At 34.7% G+C, this 18,367-nt stretch overlaps 1 protein-coding gene across 8 annotated transcripts in view; it reads right to left on the bottom strand.

The window, feature by feature from the left end:
- Window positions 1-18,367, bottom strand: part of EHBP1 (EH domain binding protein 1) — a 442,179-nt gene that overhangs the window by 40,227 nt on the left and 383,585 nt on the right. For 6 of the 8 annotated variants that reach the window (XM_054728303.1, XM_054728309.1, XM_054728302.1 and 3 more), the window contains 5 exons: window positions 14,899-15,006; window positions 11,490-11,614; window positions 8,742-8,880; window positions 8,479-8,585; window positions 5,740-5,863 (listed from right to left, as the gene is read on the bottom strand). In XM_054728303.1, coding sequence (XP_054584278.1) covers window positions 5,740-5,863; window positions 8,479-8,585; window positions 8,742-8,880; window positions 11,490-11,614; window positions 14,899-15,006 — 603 coding nt within the window. The remainder of the gene's footprint in view (window positions 1-5,739; window positions 5,864-8,478; window positions 8,586-8,741; window positions 8,881-11,489; window positions 11,615-14,898; window positions 15,007-18,367) is intronic. The other 2 variants (XM_054728307.1, XM_054728308.1) reach the window with 1 other exon arrangement.

Genomic DNA, 18,367 nt, shown 5'->3' with positions numbered 1-18,367 from the left:
TATATAATAAAAGGCTAATATGCAAATTGTCCCCATGGGTGGGAGTTTGACCGACTGGGAGTTAGACGTGCGCTGACCACCAGGGGGCGGCGTGGAACACGGTGGGCGTCAGCGACACAGCACTGGCAGTAGAGGCGCTGCTGGCCCTGATGGGCCCCAATGAGAGCGGGACTGTGGCGGGATGTTGGAGCAGGTAAGTGGACGGCGCCAGGCCAAGGCAGGTGTGAGCAGAGGCCCCGATTGCCCCACTGGTCACCCCAAAGACAGCGACGGGAGGCGGCAGTGGGGGGGGGGGCGGGCTGGTGAGCAGGCAGCACCAGGCCAAGGTGGGTGTGAGCAGGGTGCCCTGATTGCCCTGCTGGTCGCCCCACAGATGGTGACCAGTGGCAGCACCGGTGGGGGGGCTGGGTGGGGCCGCCACTCGGCTCCTAGGTGCTGTGGGAGCCAGGTAGGGGGCCAGGTCCCGATCAATTGCCCTGCAGGCGGGATGGTGGAGCAGGTGAGGGGGTGGTGCCAGGCCAAGGCGGGTGGTGAAGGGTGGGAGGGGGAAAGGGGTGCCAGGCGGGGCTGCGAGGCTGGGGGCGCGAGCTGGGGCCCAATCCCTGCAGGCCACCCCAAGGGACCCCACCCGTGTGAATTCATGCACCGCGCCTCTAATTAGTAATAAGACTCTAGGACAGTGATGGCGAACCTATGACACGCGTGTCAGCACTGACACGCGTAGCCATTTCTGATGACACGTGGCCGCTGAGGCGGCCGCATGCTGAGGATGAAACATTTGCTGCTCCTGAGGATGAAACATTTGCAAAATAATGTTTTTTCCTCAAAGTGACATACTACCTGAGTTATGCTCAGTTTTTTTGGCGAAGTTTGACACACCAAGCTCAAAAGGTTGCCCATCACTGCTCTAGGAAAAGGAGAAGTTCAACTCTAAGAACATTGAGTCATGTGGTAGCTGGAAGTTGGGTTCCAGAGCCATCAGACTGGGCAAGTTACTACTAGAGAACTGTATGAATTGGGCAAGTTACTTCCTTCTCTGAGCCTCAGTTTCCTCACTGAAAAATGTGACTATTAATAGTCCCAATTAGTAATGAAATCTATCTCATAAGGCCATTGTGAGAAGGAAATGATGCATTTAAAACAGTTTCCATAGAGCCAGACACATACACAATAAATATTGACTGTTATTGTTATTTTTACAACTCAAAAATTTTGTGGGCCCAGTTCTCTGCTTTAAAACTATGCTGTGTTCCTCAAATGACGAGGTAAAGAAACATTCTGAGGACTGTGTAGAAAAGTTATTTTTTTCATTAATTCTTATTTTCTCAAGGTATATTTAATATTTTTAAATGGTTAGTTAGGTTTTTGTAGTGGATAATCTACAAAAACCTACAGAATTAGTATTTTTGGCCCAGGGACTTATAAAGTTATCACAATCATTTTTATCAGTGTTTGAATATTCTGAAGTTGTAAGATATACTTTTATTATAGTACCCCATGTCTAATTATACATTCAAAATGTAAATATTGTCACTTAAAAACAACAACAAAAAAATCATTAGTTTAAAACACCACCGTTCCACACTAAGAAAGTTGGATAACCACCAAATGAAAACAGATAGGGAATGGAAAATAAACACCATCCATTATAGTAATATTATTTGCAGCACTTTAGTAAAAGGGCCTATCAACGTTTTTGTTCTAAACTCCATTTTTTCAAGGTAAGAATCCATTAGCGCTATACTTAATACAAAATGTCAGCTTAGAACACACATATGTTCCTAACTAATAAGTTTTACTGTAGCCAAAGAAGTAACCATTACAAACTTTAGATGCTGGAAATGTAAAAATTCATCCCCTGCAACAATTATCAAACAAACAAAAACAAAAAAGCCCCAAACCAATAACAAAATAAAAGACCATTAAAAGCTGATGGAAATAATTTCTCCAGTGCTTGCACAAGGATTTTACAGATCCCAAGGTGGAATGGCAGAAATACACACACACACACACACACACACACACACACACACACACACACACACACACTCACTCACTCACTCACTCACACAGTATTGTTATTTAATATGCAGAGGATCACTGATTTAAGGTTATTCAAGTTCAGAAATATAAATCCCCACAGCTGCTCTGTCTCGGCCACTGATGCTATTACGCCAAATGGATGTTGGGATACCTTGAGCCCTTCCTCCTCCATTGCCATTTCATCCCTTGCACATCGCCATCTTATGGCTGGATACACTGTGGTTCTCTCTTACATTCCTTTGCTCCTTTCTTGCTAGAGCCTTCTCCAGCATACCAGAAGAAATGCCCAGCAGTCTAGGCCACCATCAAGCTCCACCTAACCTGTCAGGATGCTAGAGCTTCAATTGTCACAGGGGCTGGCGCTAAAAACCCATAGTTGCTCAAGCTCTGAGAATCAAGGACTCAAATCTAGCACAACTGTGTTATTTTAGTTATAATTTAAATAAATAAGTTTTTGTGGGTTTGTTGGGGCTGTGGATGGTTTTAACAGTGCTTTTTTTTGGAAAATGTATTCTCAATTCCACAAAGTCAACTTCTAAATGTACTTCACAATCCATTTAAAATTGAGTATAGTTCTCAAAAAGTTAGATAGAGAATAAACATGACTTAGTGATTCCAACTCTAGGTATATACCCCAAAGAAGTAAAAACAAAGATTCAAAGAGATCCTTGTATACAAATGTTGATAGGTAGCCAGGAAATGAAAATCCAAGTGTCTCTCAATGGATGAATAAATACATAAAATGTGTTATATTATTTAACCATTAAAAGGAATAAAGTGGTGGTATATGTTACAACATGGATGAACCTTGAAATCATATTCGGTGAAAGAAGCCAGACACATAAGGACTACCATTGTTAGATTCCACTTATGAGTTTCTGCTTAGGGTGAGGGAAAAACTTTGGAAATAGTGGTGGTGATTGTACAACATTATGCATGTACTAAATGCTACTGAACTGTATGCTTTAAAATGGTTAATTTATGATATGTTAACTTCAAATCAATTAAAAAATTGTATATAGTTAGCTCTACAAGTATATAAAAAGTGAAATAGTAAATAAAGTACATTTGTTCTGTAAAGAAGATATGGAGGGAAAGAGGATTGATTAGGAGCTAGAAAACCTAAAAACTTGGGCTCAAGCCCTAATTCAAACGTTACTAATTAATTAGTCCATCTTAAACGAGTCATTTCCCCCATCTGAGCTTCAGTTTCCTTATGAAAATAATACAGATAATATCTGCTCTATTTAATTCTAAGACTGAGATTCAGAAAGTACATAGACAACTGTAACATACCAAAGAAAAGGTATTAACTACTATAATAAATGAAAAGTTGGGACTATTAAGCCCCTCCCCCCCAAAGAAAAGGATGAATATATGCTTTCTCTTTCTAATGTCTTATTTCTTATTTTAGATACTAGGTAGGATTTAGGCACATATTAGGAAACCATTATGAGGGCTGGAGGAGGTTCAAGACAGTCCAGGGTGATTCTTGGAGCATATCAGGTTGGGGAACCAGGTCAATTTTAGTCTGAATCTGTAGTAGTGAACCCAGGCTAGATCAGAGTCTGTTCTGCAGAGTAAGAAATATAAAGCTGCAAGGGTTCCAGAATCAATCTGTACTCCATAACTTTTATATTATAAATGATCTGGAGTTAGAATAGAACCACTTCAAAGCTTCACTAGTAATATGTGGAATGGGAAGGAGAACTTGAGTCCCTTTTGGTTAGAACCCTCAACAAATCAGGCTTAAAGTGTAAATGAAGAGAAGGAAACATTTTCTAACGGCACAAGGCTTCCTGTATAGTAACATCTATTTTACTCACTACAAAAAGGAAAGACGGTTCACTTGAAAGAATTTACCTAAAAAAATTAGTCTCCTTAAAATATTTAATGGCAATAATTTTAAAATATATTATAGAAATTATACTACCTAGTTTACATTTTTATATAGGGAAAAATGCAAATGTGAAATAATACATTGGTTTATGGGATATCTGTTGAATCCAAACCAATGTGTATTTATAAGACTGATTATACAGGTAATTTGTTAGGGCAATGGTAAATGTGTTCTGGTGTAGAAGGAAGGATCCTGCATGATAGGATCCTTCACGAATTGAATTCTAGTCCAAGATTGGCCACTTACTCATCTATGTGATGTTGAGCTTTTCTTGTGCCTCTGTCTCCTCTGTACAATGAGAGGATTAGGTAGTAGTTTCCAAAAAAAAATTTCTTAAGATTTTTGGTTTTAAACTTTAAGCAGTAGAACCTTTTATTATTTTTTTAAAATATATTTTTATTGATTTCAGAGAGGCAGGGAGAGGGAGAGATAGAAACATCAATGACGAGAGAGAATCACTGATTGGCTGCCTCCTGCATGCTCCCCACTGGGAATCATGCGTGCAGCCCAGACATGTGCCCAATCGAACCATAGGTCGACGCTCAACCACTGAACCATGCCAGCTGGGCAGAACCTTTTCTTTAAATGAACTCTTCCAAGAAGCCTGCTATTTCAAATAAATAAACTCAGAGCTATTCTGTTTGAAGTAAGGTAAGAAACCCAGAAGCCTGTCTGCTTTCGCTGCCTTATTGTCTTGGCAACCCCCAGGTGGCTCTGAAGAAGCTGTAGGGCTCCAGCGAACATGTGTGAAACCCCATGGGCCAGATAAAGCCAAAGGTCTTTCTGTTCTAGTATGTGCTGATTTTACTAGCGTAGACATTTTCCAATGTCCCATCTAACTTTTTTGGAGGAGTTCTTTAACTGTAAATATAATCTTGGCAAATAGAGAAGAAAAATTTCAGGAAAGTTTTCCAATCCTATTACTACAAATTGACTAATTTACTTCACTATTTTATTAATCTATTTTGACACTGCCATTAAATCAATTAATTTGATTAAAGGAATATATTTTCTACTTTTATATTTTAACATTTTTTTCTAATTGGTATGATTTGAATTTATTTCTTATTTTTACCCCTATGTAGGAACAGCATTTTAGAGAAATGTGTATATGTAAACACACATACTGTTTTTTCCCCAATAGCTTATTGTGCACTTAGATCTACTCAATCACTACTGGCAATCAGCACCAAATGCCAATCTACCCTCTGGTTAGGAGCTAACTTGCTGCTCTAACCCATTTGTATAAACCTTCCTATATACCTTAATCCTTCGAAATGCAACTGTGACACAAAGTATTACAGACTTTTAAAAACCTGTTCTCATGAGAAAAAAAATATTGTGGAGCATCAGTAACCAGATAGTATTCTCAAATTTCAGTGATCTAGCCCATGGAGCCATCCCCTATGCACAGTGCTCTGTTTCATGCAGTACATGGCTTTAGCTGCCCAAATCTTTTTTCCCCCAATGAATCAGTAGAACAGTGAAGATCTTACTTTTTTTTTTTTTTAAAGCAGTGGCATATCAATGAGGCACAGATGTGTATTCCAACTCTGCATGGATGAGCACACTGTTCAATAGTGCTGGCTCACACGGTATCAGGGCGAGTTATCACTTCCCATGAAGGCACTCTTATCACCAGGGCCCAGAGAGGTGGCTGCAAATCGCAGCCTTTTTATTTTCAAGGCAGTTCTGCTGAACATTCAGGCTTCAAAGATTCACACTTCCAAAACTCTATAAGAGTTTGTGAACGCTCAATTTGCCAAAACTGTTTACAGTGTAATTGGGCACCGTACCTGTGTCCATGAGATAGCGGAGGCGCGTCTCCACCAGCGCGGCACGGGTGTCAATTTGCTTTTGCTCATTCTCTAGTGCTGCCAATTCTCCTACAACATATTGACTGGTGTCTTTGAACCCTTTCTGTTAACGAGAACAAACAGGAAGAAAAAATAAAATCACTTGTAAGTTGCATTTTTCCTTTCTATAAACACTTAGTAAAGCACTTACCTAGAGAACCAAATACACCCTTACTATCACCCTTAGTACCAAAAAGCAACTCCCTGTGATTCAAAGAATTTTCATATGTATAGCAAAACTTTAGTGAATAGAGAAAATCTCAACCATTTAGTAATACATTTATAATTTAATACCCAGATTTGCCAGATTTAAAAAAGTTAACACTAAATTAGAAAAAATTCTCCTCACAGTTGAGTCAGTTATTTAAGCATGAACGAGGACAGAAGACAATTTTCCCCATGGTGATTGCCAAAACAAACACCAATGACACCTTTAATTCAAAACTGTAATATACAAAACTGGAGTTTTACTAAATAATTGTTTTTTAAAGCATCTATCGTGAAAAAATCAGGCAGATTTGTTCTTACAAAAAATATAAAATTAAAGAGAGGTTTCTTATTTTCATTATGGGTATACTATTTAAAATGCTCTTAAAAATAATAAAAACAGAAGTTTCGTTTCTAATATCTCCAGTATTCCCTCCAGCTGGCTCCTGTACTTTAACATGTCATTCTGTTGATGTATTACTAATTATTGTAGCTGTGAATTCTAACGTGACAGGTGGTTTCAAACCTTGCTACATAGGATCTAATGCAACTAGTATGCAGATTTGGTTTACTTTCCATTTGATTAAATTTGAAATTTTACTTTTTACAACCATCATGTTAAAAAATATTATCTTTAGAAGTTTTATTTGAAGTAGCAGTTCTATTATGAAGTACCAGTATAGTAAATTCTTATTTTCATATTGTAAATTTAAATAATTAGGGACAGGAAAGTTACAAATAGATTCATTATTGCTCCCTTTGGATTTGGAATACCTGTTTACCTTGGGGCATTTTTAGGGCTATGTTTCCTGGGTAGCTGAGAAATACTGAAGATCTGCTTAAGTGATTACTCTCAGCACCATCACTACTACCACCAGCACTTACAACATTATTTATTCAGAGAAATGAAAGCGAACAATCCTCTGTTGTCAAATCCCTTCCCTACTTAGAAGCATATTAATCTCTAAGAAGCCATGAGGAATTATCTTTCGGTACTCCTTAAATAAGAAACAAATATCAAGAAGTGTTATTTATGACCGTTATTTTAGAATTCTCAAGTTCAATAAACATGTCTAGCCATACGTATAACTTACATATCTTTAGAAGTACTAAATAATTTGTACTCACATATTAACTCAATTAATACCACCTTATTGTTAAATTGATTATGGTAGTTGACAAAGTTGAAATATTTTAAGAAATTATAAAGCTGGTAATTTCTCCGGATGGCGTGATCAAATAAGTCACTGTATTTTTAAAAAGATTCACACAAAAGAGATAGCATTCTTTCTCAATATGAAATATAACAGAAAACATTATAACAACAGAAGAAATGCTAATGGTAACTTCAAAATCCAGAATAATCTGGTGAATGGGTTTTGTACCTATCTTCCAGACAGCAGAGCATTTTCAAAATCAACTTTTTTCATTTCATCCAGAGGGTCAAAACACACATAGTGGTTTGCAAAGATATAAGAAAGCAGAAGTGATAAGCAACACATAAAACTTCATTGCTTTTACTGATTCACTTAAAAACAGTTTATAATTAGATTTCTTTAGTGTGAGTATATAGTATCCTCACATATTCCCTAACTTAAAAAATTATACCGAATATTTCATCAGGATATTCCAGTGAGCTGTTCTATGTACTAGGGTCTTAGTACCACAGCTTAAAATAAGAAGTTCTTTAGGTCCCTAAAATGTAGTTGGTAATTCTGGGTACATTGTAAGTATTTTAAAAACCAACAAAGACTATTTTAATATTAAAAACAATAAAAACATTTACACATAAAAAAGGAACACCATTAAAGAGAGCTATGCTTCCAGACAAAAATTCAAGTTAAAACTTGTTCTTCCTGCTTCTGTCCCAAAGCTGTCCATCAAAAGCAGCTTTCTCCCTGCGGTCTATCAAATATTTCCCTCACAAATCAATTTTACACATGATCAGCCCATACCCCTACTGAGCTGAACCTCCCTGTTAATTAAGTGAAGAAATTACCATATATATTATATTAATGCAAACATCATTCAGCTAGTAATTCACGGCTGATCTGGATAATGGAAAGGTTGAACACCCATTAACCCAAGCCAACAAAATGGGTTGGCTGAGAAATTCTAGCAGGTCTCATGTGACTTTTCCCTCTAACTGCAGCTCTGCGGTATCTGCTATTGTAATAATTAAAATCCTCCCGGTAGATCAATACTGGAATCTCTTTGTGGGAAGTGCCCTGATGGAAATGTCTCAAGGAAGCTGGGGCTGTGGAACTCTGAAAAATTCATTTTTTTTTTATCTGACAATTATCACCACACTGCAGACTAATTCAACAGTGCACCCCTCTCACTCTGCTTTGAATGCACTGGAGATTGACATCTTAAAAAACCTAACATCTCATTTTAACAAATAAAGGCACTATTTCCACATACAGTTTGGAATTATCAGCAATCATGAAACCACACAAAAAATTAATATACATTAAGCACTTCATCTTCTGATGGCTTCCTCTGAGTTTCAGTTATCGCTGCCTTCTCCTCATTTCCTTTCTTTGTATCTTCCTGTATTGATCTCTGTCTTTTTATATCTTAAAAAAAAGTAAAGACATGTAAAATTATTATAAAGCTTGATATTTGTGTATTGAAATGTGAATTTACAGTATCAGCTTTTTAACATATATGTATATACAGCTAAATAATGTTAAATCATAAGATGGGAAAACATTAAAAAAAAGTGTACCTACCCGGTCTATTCTCAACATATTGACTGAAAGACTGAAGTTGAGTTTTTCTGACTGTAGAATCCTTGCTGAACACAACAGGATTTCTAAATCTTTCTGTCGCTTTTTGTAATCGCTCAGCCCGGAGATCTTCTGTGCCATTCTAAAAGTAAAACAAATACAATAAGAGAGTCCTGATATTGTAAACATGAAATTGCGTACCAGTAAAATAATTTTTACTGATTTAAGATAATGCCAATTTAGAAACTTTTTGAAAGAAAAAGTATTTTAAAGAGCTCTAAATAACTCAACTGCAAGTTCTGTTACCTGTAACCAAAAGCTTACAGGAGACCTGGTTTAAATAGAGGCTCACTCTTGCTAATTTGATTCATCAGACACTGTGAATGCCTGAGTTTCCTTCAGATGATATGTATAATTTAAAGGCCATGTTGCCTCTGTCTATTCCCCCCACTATTCTGGCCCATTGGTTTGTACAGCCCCACTGACTTGTATGACAAGAAGAACTAGTTTCTAATTTTATGCCCATTGAGGTAAACTATTAATGCTGGATGAAGGCTAAAAGGTAGGATTTTAATACTACCTCACTGAACTGCATTTCATCAGCTATAACTTTCCAAAGCCAGATTTGTAAGTAAGCCCTTTGCAGCTAAGGAAACTACAATTATCTTTTCTAGAGCTTCCTATGTTAATACTGGCAACAAATTCAAATGGTTCTATCAACAAGAAATATCCCAGAAGACTGAACCACCGCAATGTGTGGAAGCTGCAGATACCGAGGTGCTGTGTACCAAACAAATATTTCATTTTATACCTAATCTTTTATTATTTTTATTAAGTGTTTTGAAAGTAAATAGGGAAAGGCTAAGATGCATGACTAATAGCTAAGCCTGCTGAATGCTGAAACTGGTTATCAAAAGCTACCAAGACTTTGCCCTTCCTCTGCATTGAGACAATCGGTAATGAGGGAGTCCTCCAATGGCCTATTCTCTAGCCTCAAGGAGGCCTGGGATACAGAATCCTCAAGGGAAGGTAACAGTTTATCCTTTTCCACAAACACAGAATGCCTCATTTATAAACGTGTAAACTGCATTTTATTAAAAAAAAATAAAACCCCAAATCAATGCTGAAAGCTTCGAGAGAACAGATGGACTGTATATGTTCTTTATAAGCACCATTTTAAAAAATCTTAACTAAAAAGATCCATACAAAGACAAGCTGTTTAAAGCACACCTTTTATTGGAATAACTTTAAAGACTACTATACAAGAGTTTATTGGAAAGCAAAACCAATTTAATCTACTTAAATAATTAAGGCTTAATAATAAAAATACCCTATTTATTTTTAAAGTTATATATTTATTAATATCATGCTAGCTAGGTTTGTTTGTTTAGAAAAGTGTGGAGGGATTGAGAAAAAAAAACCAAGAAAGAAAAACTCATGGACACGGACAACAGTGTGGTGACTGCCGGGGAGAGGGTAGGTGGGAGGTAGAAGAGCTTATAGGGGGGATAAATGGTGATGGAGGGAGACTTGACTTGGGGTAGTGAATACACAATACACTGTACTGATGATATGTGGTGGAATTATGCACCTGCAATCTGTACAATTTTGTTAACCACTGTCACCCCAATAAATGCAATAAAAAGGAAAAACAAGTATGTATTCAACAGTTATTATAATAACTGCCCAAAAGTCTAAAACTTAAGTCTTTACCAAAATAAATAAACATGGCTAATAGCAACATGCTAAAATATCAGTGAGATTAGCCAGCAAATCCCATCTTAAGAAACCTTTTTATGACTGGGGACTTCTGCCACTTTACAAATGTATTCCTCTAAACCCACTAATTCAGTTAGCCTTTTCAATCCATTGTATTATTCTTAGGCCAGCTTCATTCTGCATTAAGTCCACTGCAGAAAGCTAAATTGAACGCAAAAAATCAGACCTGATCCAGGCTTCCTTTTGTTCAAAGATAGAGACCAAAAGTCCTCTGGTGCTGCCACACACTTTCATCACCAATTTATAGAAACCGACAGTATAAGGAAAAAGCAATGAAAGTCATTGTTTTGGGACTTCAAAGCATCTCTGTGTCAGGGGAAGGAAATCCTTTCAGTCAGCGGGCAGTCCCCGAAGTCCGCAGGTGGGTGAAAAGTTATACAGGACTAGAAGTACCCTAAAGCTAGAAAAATATAAATGATACAGTACAAAAAAGGGGGGAGGGCTTGAATGGGGATAATAGAAATAATAATAATAATAATAATAATAATAATAATAATGATAGTAATAATAATAATATAATAATGTGGCATTTTGGCTGAAATCCTAAAAAAGGTAAAATTCGTATGGATACAAAACACATGCAAGTTTATAAAAATTTATATTCTATCACACACCATATTCAGGTATTAACTGACATGAGTTTTAGTTTATCTAAACAAGTCAAAGTTTGAGGATGATATAAAAATATGCTAGAATTCTCTTAGCAATATTCTTCTTAGAAAAATAGAAATACATATAAAAGTCAAGAATAGTTTCTACTTTTACCAGCATCAAAGAGTAGTTTCTCTGAAAAAAGTAGATAAATACTGATTACCATATTGGTATTTAATTTATTGGCTATTTAATAAAAATTTGTAAATCTTAATCTTAACGTGAAGAATTGGTAAGAAATTGATTTTAGGATTATATAATGCTAGTGGAAATTAGAATACACAGATACCTAATCAAATATTTTAAGCAAGTAAGATTTACCTTAATGTCTTGCTCTGAGCTCTCGGTTATAACTTTCTGAGAAGCACTGGAGAGTGAATTTGCCACCTGTGGCTGAACTTCTAGGAGCTTCTTCAGCTTCAAGTCCACCAACTTAGTCTTTTGTTCTGTTAAATATGCAAACACAAAGAATTACTAAGTAAGATGCATTTAGAGTATAGGCTATCTATTTAGAGCACACCATAAAAATATTACTACATTTTAAAAAAAGGACATTAGGATTGTGTAATAACACATCAATCCAGACATATACAGAATTCTTTTCATATATATGTATAACTACATACTATATTATAGAACTATAGTATAATTGAGTAGTCATTGGGTATGTTGATTATAATCATTTTAATTGAGATATAATTGACATACTATACAATGTGTTGACTTGATGAATTTATATATTACAATATGATTACCACCCCAGTATTAGTTAATACCTATTATCACATCACATAATTATCATTTATTTTTTGTGGTAGGAACAATTAAAATTTAGTCTTTTAGCATATATTGTTAGTGTATGTATAAACATATATATTTCCCCCCAAAATCAGTCCCTTTAAAGAATATAGTCAATATACCTAAAGATAATTCAGTTATACTATAGTTAACAGTAGCTATGCTTATCTGAAAACCTAAGCCTATATTTGATGTATATATTTATATAAGTAGGTTAGATATACTAAAACAAGTCATTTTAAAATAGATTTTTAAAGGTGATTCATTTGATTCTAAGTTATATTTTAGAGTTTCAAATTCTTCCTGTATATTAAATTTATACATATACTACCATATTAAAATAAGTTCTTAACATGATCTCAGTCAGTCATGTAAACACTGTTAGAACCCAATGTTTATCTGTGTGTGTGTGTATGTGTGTATGTATGTGTGTGTGTGTGTGTGTGTGTGTGTGTATATATATATATATATATATATATATATATATATATATAGCATTGAAACAGGGTCTATGCTTACAAATACCTTCTAATGGGAGGGCAGACATACAATAAAGGTGATAAAAATTTAAAACATATTAAATATGGATAGAAATTTAAAATAAATAAAAGTATGGCTATAACTTTAAAATTAACTATTTCAAATTATTTTTAACAAGTCCATTAATTTTTAATAATAGAATAGAAACAAATAGAATAAAATAATTCTACTTAAATTCACTCAAAGCAACTATTTAATAAAATGCTTGTAAAAGATATGCCAACCATTTGGTAAATGGTATTTTTCATAAAGATTAATAAGTTTTCTAATTATAAGACTCTTAATAAATGCTATTATCATTACTCTCATGCAAATTGGTTAGTTTATATTGCCAGGCTTCTCTTTTAAACAATATCTGATGAACTATGGTCAAATCAAGATAAAGATTAAACAATTTATTATTAAAACATTATGACTTTTATATACATATTAAAAAAAGAATTTTGGGGAAAATAAAGCAAGGATAAAAATCATAATATATTCTATGTGCCTCCAGATTCCAATCTGCATTCCTATTTCTTATTGCCTTGAAATAAACCATAGCCTGATTTGGAAAGTATGTCCTATGCACATGCCAACACTTTCTGGCATTCTTGAGAGTTGTAAACAATATATTAGCTAACTTCACAAACAGGAAGGCTGAGATGGGTTTTCTTTTTTGGCATAAAGTAGGACGAGAGTTTTTAAAAAGGACAAGAGTCAAGCCTATTAGACCTAATGTTAGCCAAACTTTAAAGTGTCCCACAAAGTTGTTATAACTAAAACTAGAAAATTCCCTTCATGTTACCTAAGCAATAACTAATTTTTCCTATCTTCATACTCTATTGTAAAATGAGGAAATATGCATCCCTTATTGTCATTGGTTCTATACTTCCATAAATTGACTGTTAAGGCTTCAATTCTGTACTTATGGGTGTCCTCAGCAGGAAAGGGTCGTTGCTGATTTCTGATAAAGCTGCTGGTCGTGGTTGTGGTGAGAGGCTGGGTAAGCAGTAACAAAAATCTTTTTCAAAAAGAAAAATCAAATTTGCCCAAGTTCTACAGTATTTTAAATAGAAATAAAAGATAGTCCTAATTTTGGAATAAACATTTAAAAATTTTCCTTAAATATCAGCATTTTCCTGGACTTCCACAATTATGCACAACCTCTACCTGGTAGAGTATAATTTAATGTTACACCATGAAGGAGTTACTGACAAAAGGGCAGTAACTTTTATTAGGTGCTCCATATAGATAAGAAGACTTTGGTTGATTGTTTCTGAGAAATAACAGAATTATTTCAAACAGAGGAAGAAACAAAGCAGGTTAGTATTTCAGGGGCATGTCAGTGCTAGGAGACCTGCTCTCACTCCCTTTAGCTTTTTATAGGAAAAGATAAATATTAAGGACTTCAATTCCTTACCTTTAAATCTGGAAAAATAACTAAAGACTTTTTATTGCTATAAGAATTTAATTCAATAAGCATTTATAGAACCCCTCTGGTATATAAAACTTTGTATAGCTACCTTCTGTTGACTTATATGAACCACTCATCTATTAAACCACAAGTATGTTTATATTTAAAAAATAACTTAAAAGGTCAATTACCAATGTGATTATTGGTATAATATTTATTGATATAAGACATGTGATTAATTCAATAGCAGTTTATATAAGCAGTTTTCAAATAAAGTGTCTTATTGTAATTAAGTATGCATAAATTAATTTATTAGTAGTAATATTTAAAATAAAAAACTAAAAAAAGAATAAAGCACAAAATCTGCAATATAATATTACAATTAAGATACTCAATTCTAACCAAGTCAGAAAATCTGATTTACATTTGAAGTATTCCATAGGTACTACATCTATACCTTACAACACTACACCAAAATATTTAGGCTAAGAAGGGAACCAATTATTGAATAGCCTACAAATTATATCATATAACATAAAATATAAAAGTGAATCTTAGTCCTGGCTGGGTAGCTCAGTTGGTTACAGCATCGTCCCAATATGCCAATGTTGTGGGTTCAATCTCTGGTCAGGGCACGTACAAGAAGCAACCAACGAATGCATGGATGGGTGGACAATCAATTGATGTTTCTCTCTCTGTCTCTCTCTTTCTCTCAAATCAATCAATAATTTTTTTTAAAATTTAAAAAAGTGAATCTTAGTAAGAAGAGAACACAAGCTACAATTTGCTATTCCAATTTTATTGCTAATTTTAACGAAACCTAAAACAAAATAATAACAAAATTGATGGAAGGTGGATTTAGTGAAATGATTTGTGAGGACATAGATGTAATAAAACTACAAAAAGAACTTATCACAATTAATGAGATAATAAAAAAAATATAATGGTAAAGTTTGCCATGCAGCAGGACATAAAATATTTACAATTTGAAATTACCGGGAATATCAAGGTCATTTTCTAAGTTAGTAAGTTCATCTCCATCTCCTACAACAAAGCCTTCAGGAATCTCCTCGTTAGTATCTATCTCAATATTATCATTTTCATCTGTAGGAACATGTAGCAATAATGTTAGTATATTGTATGTTATTTGTTTTATATTGTTTGTCCAAAACACTAAAGAAGAAAAAAACAGTATTTTAATTAGTTATTCAAATTCAAGTCTGACACAGATTAGCAAGTTAAAAATCAGTTTTAAGTCACTCTTTCACTATTAGATTAACATTTATATTTTAAATTCATATGTCAAAAATGAATTGTCACATCAAAGCAGATGCAAAGGTTTTGACAATTTGCCACACACTGTCTCTGACCACTGAGCTCACTGAGTTGATATATTTTAAAAAGTACTCCATTAGTGATCACTAATAATGGCATAAAAAATATAGTTTGGTAACAAAATCATCAAGTAATATTTCTATGTTTCACATTTTTATAATTTATTAGATATAAATGGTAAAGGCACAAGTCTTTGGTAAAAATTTGTAGCTATATTTAAGTCATTTGTATGAAGATGAATGCTTTTGTGCTTTTAATGAAATACTAAAGGCCCGATGCACGAAATTCGTGTAAGAGTAGGCCTTCCTTCCTCCCAGCTGCCAGCACCAGCTTCCATCTGGCACCTGGGACCCGGGCTTCCCTCTGGCCGCTGGCAGGCACCCAGGACCCAGGCTTCCCTCGCAGCCCTGGCTTCATCTGGAAGGTTGTCTGGTCTAATTAGCATACTATGCTCTTATTATTATAGATTATCATAAAAGCATTATAGATAAATTAAAAGACAAGATTAAGACTAGAATCGACAGTACCTTTATGCAAAAGAAAGTTCAGAACAACATAGTACATCTTGGAAGAATTAAAACTGGAAAAAAACTGTTACTATTCAAAATTAAATACATCAATAGTGTGGTGAAGGCCTGACATAGGGCAGGGACTGGGAGGAGGGGGCAAAGGTTGAGAAAATGGGGGATATCTGTAATACTGTCAACAATAAAGTATACACACACACACACAGTCTAGTTAAATACATAGAATAAGAAAGTCTTACACGATTTTTTTACACAGTAAAATGTTTCAGATCACAATTTATTGAGTCTTTTTTTACATTAAAGATTTCTATTATATATTTTTTTCCTTTCTAATTCCTAGTAATAAAAATTGGTTAAGTAATTTTGATATTTACACATTTAAAAAGGCATAGTAATGATCTGATTTGCATATTAGAAGTAAACTTTAAATTCTGATATTGACAGGCAGTGTAACCTTTTGGAAAAATATCTGCCTAGCCCCAGAGAATATCCCTACTACTCTACAGCTTATTTTTTAATTGGGCAACTTTAATAATAGTTTACATTTATTGAAGACTTCCCATGTACTGTATAAGCTGTTCAGAAGAACACAACAAAGAAGAAAAGATTGAGAAATGCCTCCAGGGAAAAACATTGCTAAATGCTTATAGCACCCTAAGGCATTATATTTGGCTACATTATTTAAGTACAATCAACTATGCTTAGCACAACTATTTGACTACTTTCATAAAAGTCAGCATCTTCATCTTCATTATCCTCCAAGATTCTTCCCTAAAAAATTTTGTAGTAAACATAAATGAATGAATAAATATTTCTGAATGCTAAATAATTGTTCAGAACACTTCCTCGTATTATTGTGTCAGAAATAGTTTACTATCAATAGTTTTTAGGGTGGAGCACTTTATTGTTGCCAACCAGTCTCTATTTATTATTGCTGACCATAATTAATCTAGAAAGCATAAAATTCAACATTCACTCATTTACTTAAGAAACTTCCACTATATACCACATCTGCAACTTATAACACACTGCTGGATGTTGAGGAGATACCAAGTTGTATTCCATTAAGGTGACTACAATACTATGTAGGATAGATAAGTGTTATGGAGTAAAAATTAGGTGCAGTGCAAATTCTAAAGATGAAAAGATTATCCTTTGCCAATAGTAATAGGAATTGTTTCGTGTGAGCACTAACCTTTAAATTGGGTATTAAGAAATGTACAGGACTTTAAAAACATGAAATATAGAAGAGGTAAGTTTTTAAAAATTAACACTTCTTGAACTGTATTTTATGCAACAACCAAAATTCCCACTGGTGTGGATAATAAATGGTATGATTTGTATCTTTAAAAACAAAAAGGTACAACTGAGAGAAGGGCACAAAGACAGCAGGAATGGATAGGTTATATTCAAAGAATGGTGTATAAAACAATTAGAAATATAAGCAATGAGGCTTATGTGTTATAAAAATTAGAGTAGTGTCAATACTATTTCTATCATATCACTCCTGCTTACAATCTGATATGCCTTCTATGTGAAGTAAAAAGTGATCTACAAACTGCATATGGGTATATTATCCATGTGATAGCCTTCATGTAAGATTGCTGACCTACATGTGTACAGAAAGGCTAGAGGCAGGAAATCCAGGTTATAACCTCCAGGCAAGCATTATGGAGAGCCTAACCTATAATAAAAGAATTGGGAAGTGGGATGACATCATTTAGTGGAGGGATACTGAGGACAGGAAGGCTGAGGCACATGTCAATACTGACTCTCCAGCCTGAATGACTAAAAAGATAGCATTACTATGAAAATAAATAGTTAAATCTGGAAATGTGGTCAGATATGGGTACTTGCAGGTTCTGGAAATATGGAAAAAAATCACACCTCTTTTCATTACCTGCTTATACAGTGGCGGGTTCCTGTTTGATGTTAAACAGATATCATTCATTCATTTTATTTCCCAGCTAAATGAAATCTCTATCTACACTACCACTCACCAGTAATGCTGAGTGGGTTACTCAATATTTATATATGTATTGCTAACCTTAGATAAAAGGATTACTATTTGGGAGGGTAAAAGTAAAAATTGATCTCCTCTAAAGCTCAGGTCTTCTTAAGAGTGGATTTCCATGTTCTTTCCATTCACTGACTTCAATTTTACAATGACCCTTTGAATTCTTTTCAACAGTAATGTTACACATTTCTTAACACCTGTGGAAATATTCTAAATGCATTTTAGCAGAATTAAAATGCACGTGTATCTGTGTGTGTTTAAGACACTACATAATGTATATATATGTATATATAGATATATCATATATATATGATATATATCTATCTATCTATCTATCTATCTATCTATCTATCTATCTATCTATCTATCTATATGATATATCTATACTTATAAGCATACCTCTACCAATCTATATATATAAAAGGCTAATATGCAAAGTGTCCCCTCGGGAGTCCAACTGAGAGACCAGGAGTTTGATTGCTCACTGTGACGTGTGCAGACCACCAGGGGGTGGTGCAGAACAAAGGAAGGCCCTGGCTGGCAGCCGGCAACTGGCAGCCGGGGAAGGGAGGCCCCGCCAGCAGCC

Source organism: Eptesicus fuscus, chromosome 16 (genome assembly GCF_027574615.1).
Source record: "Eptesicus fuscus isolate TK198812 chromosome 16, DD_ASM_mEF_20220401, whole genome shotgun sequence".
In the NCBI taxonomy this organism is placed as follows: domain Eukaryota; kingdom Metazoa; phylum Chordata; class Mammalia; order Chiroptera; family Vespertilionidae; genus Eptesicus; species Eptesicus fuscus.
Note: the sequence above shows the minus strand (reverse complement) of the source record. Positions and strands in the feature narration are given on the sequence as shown.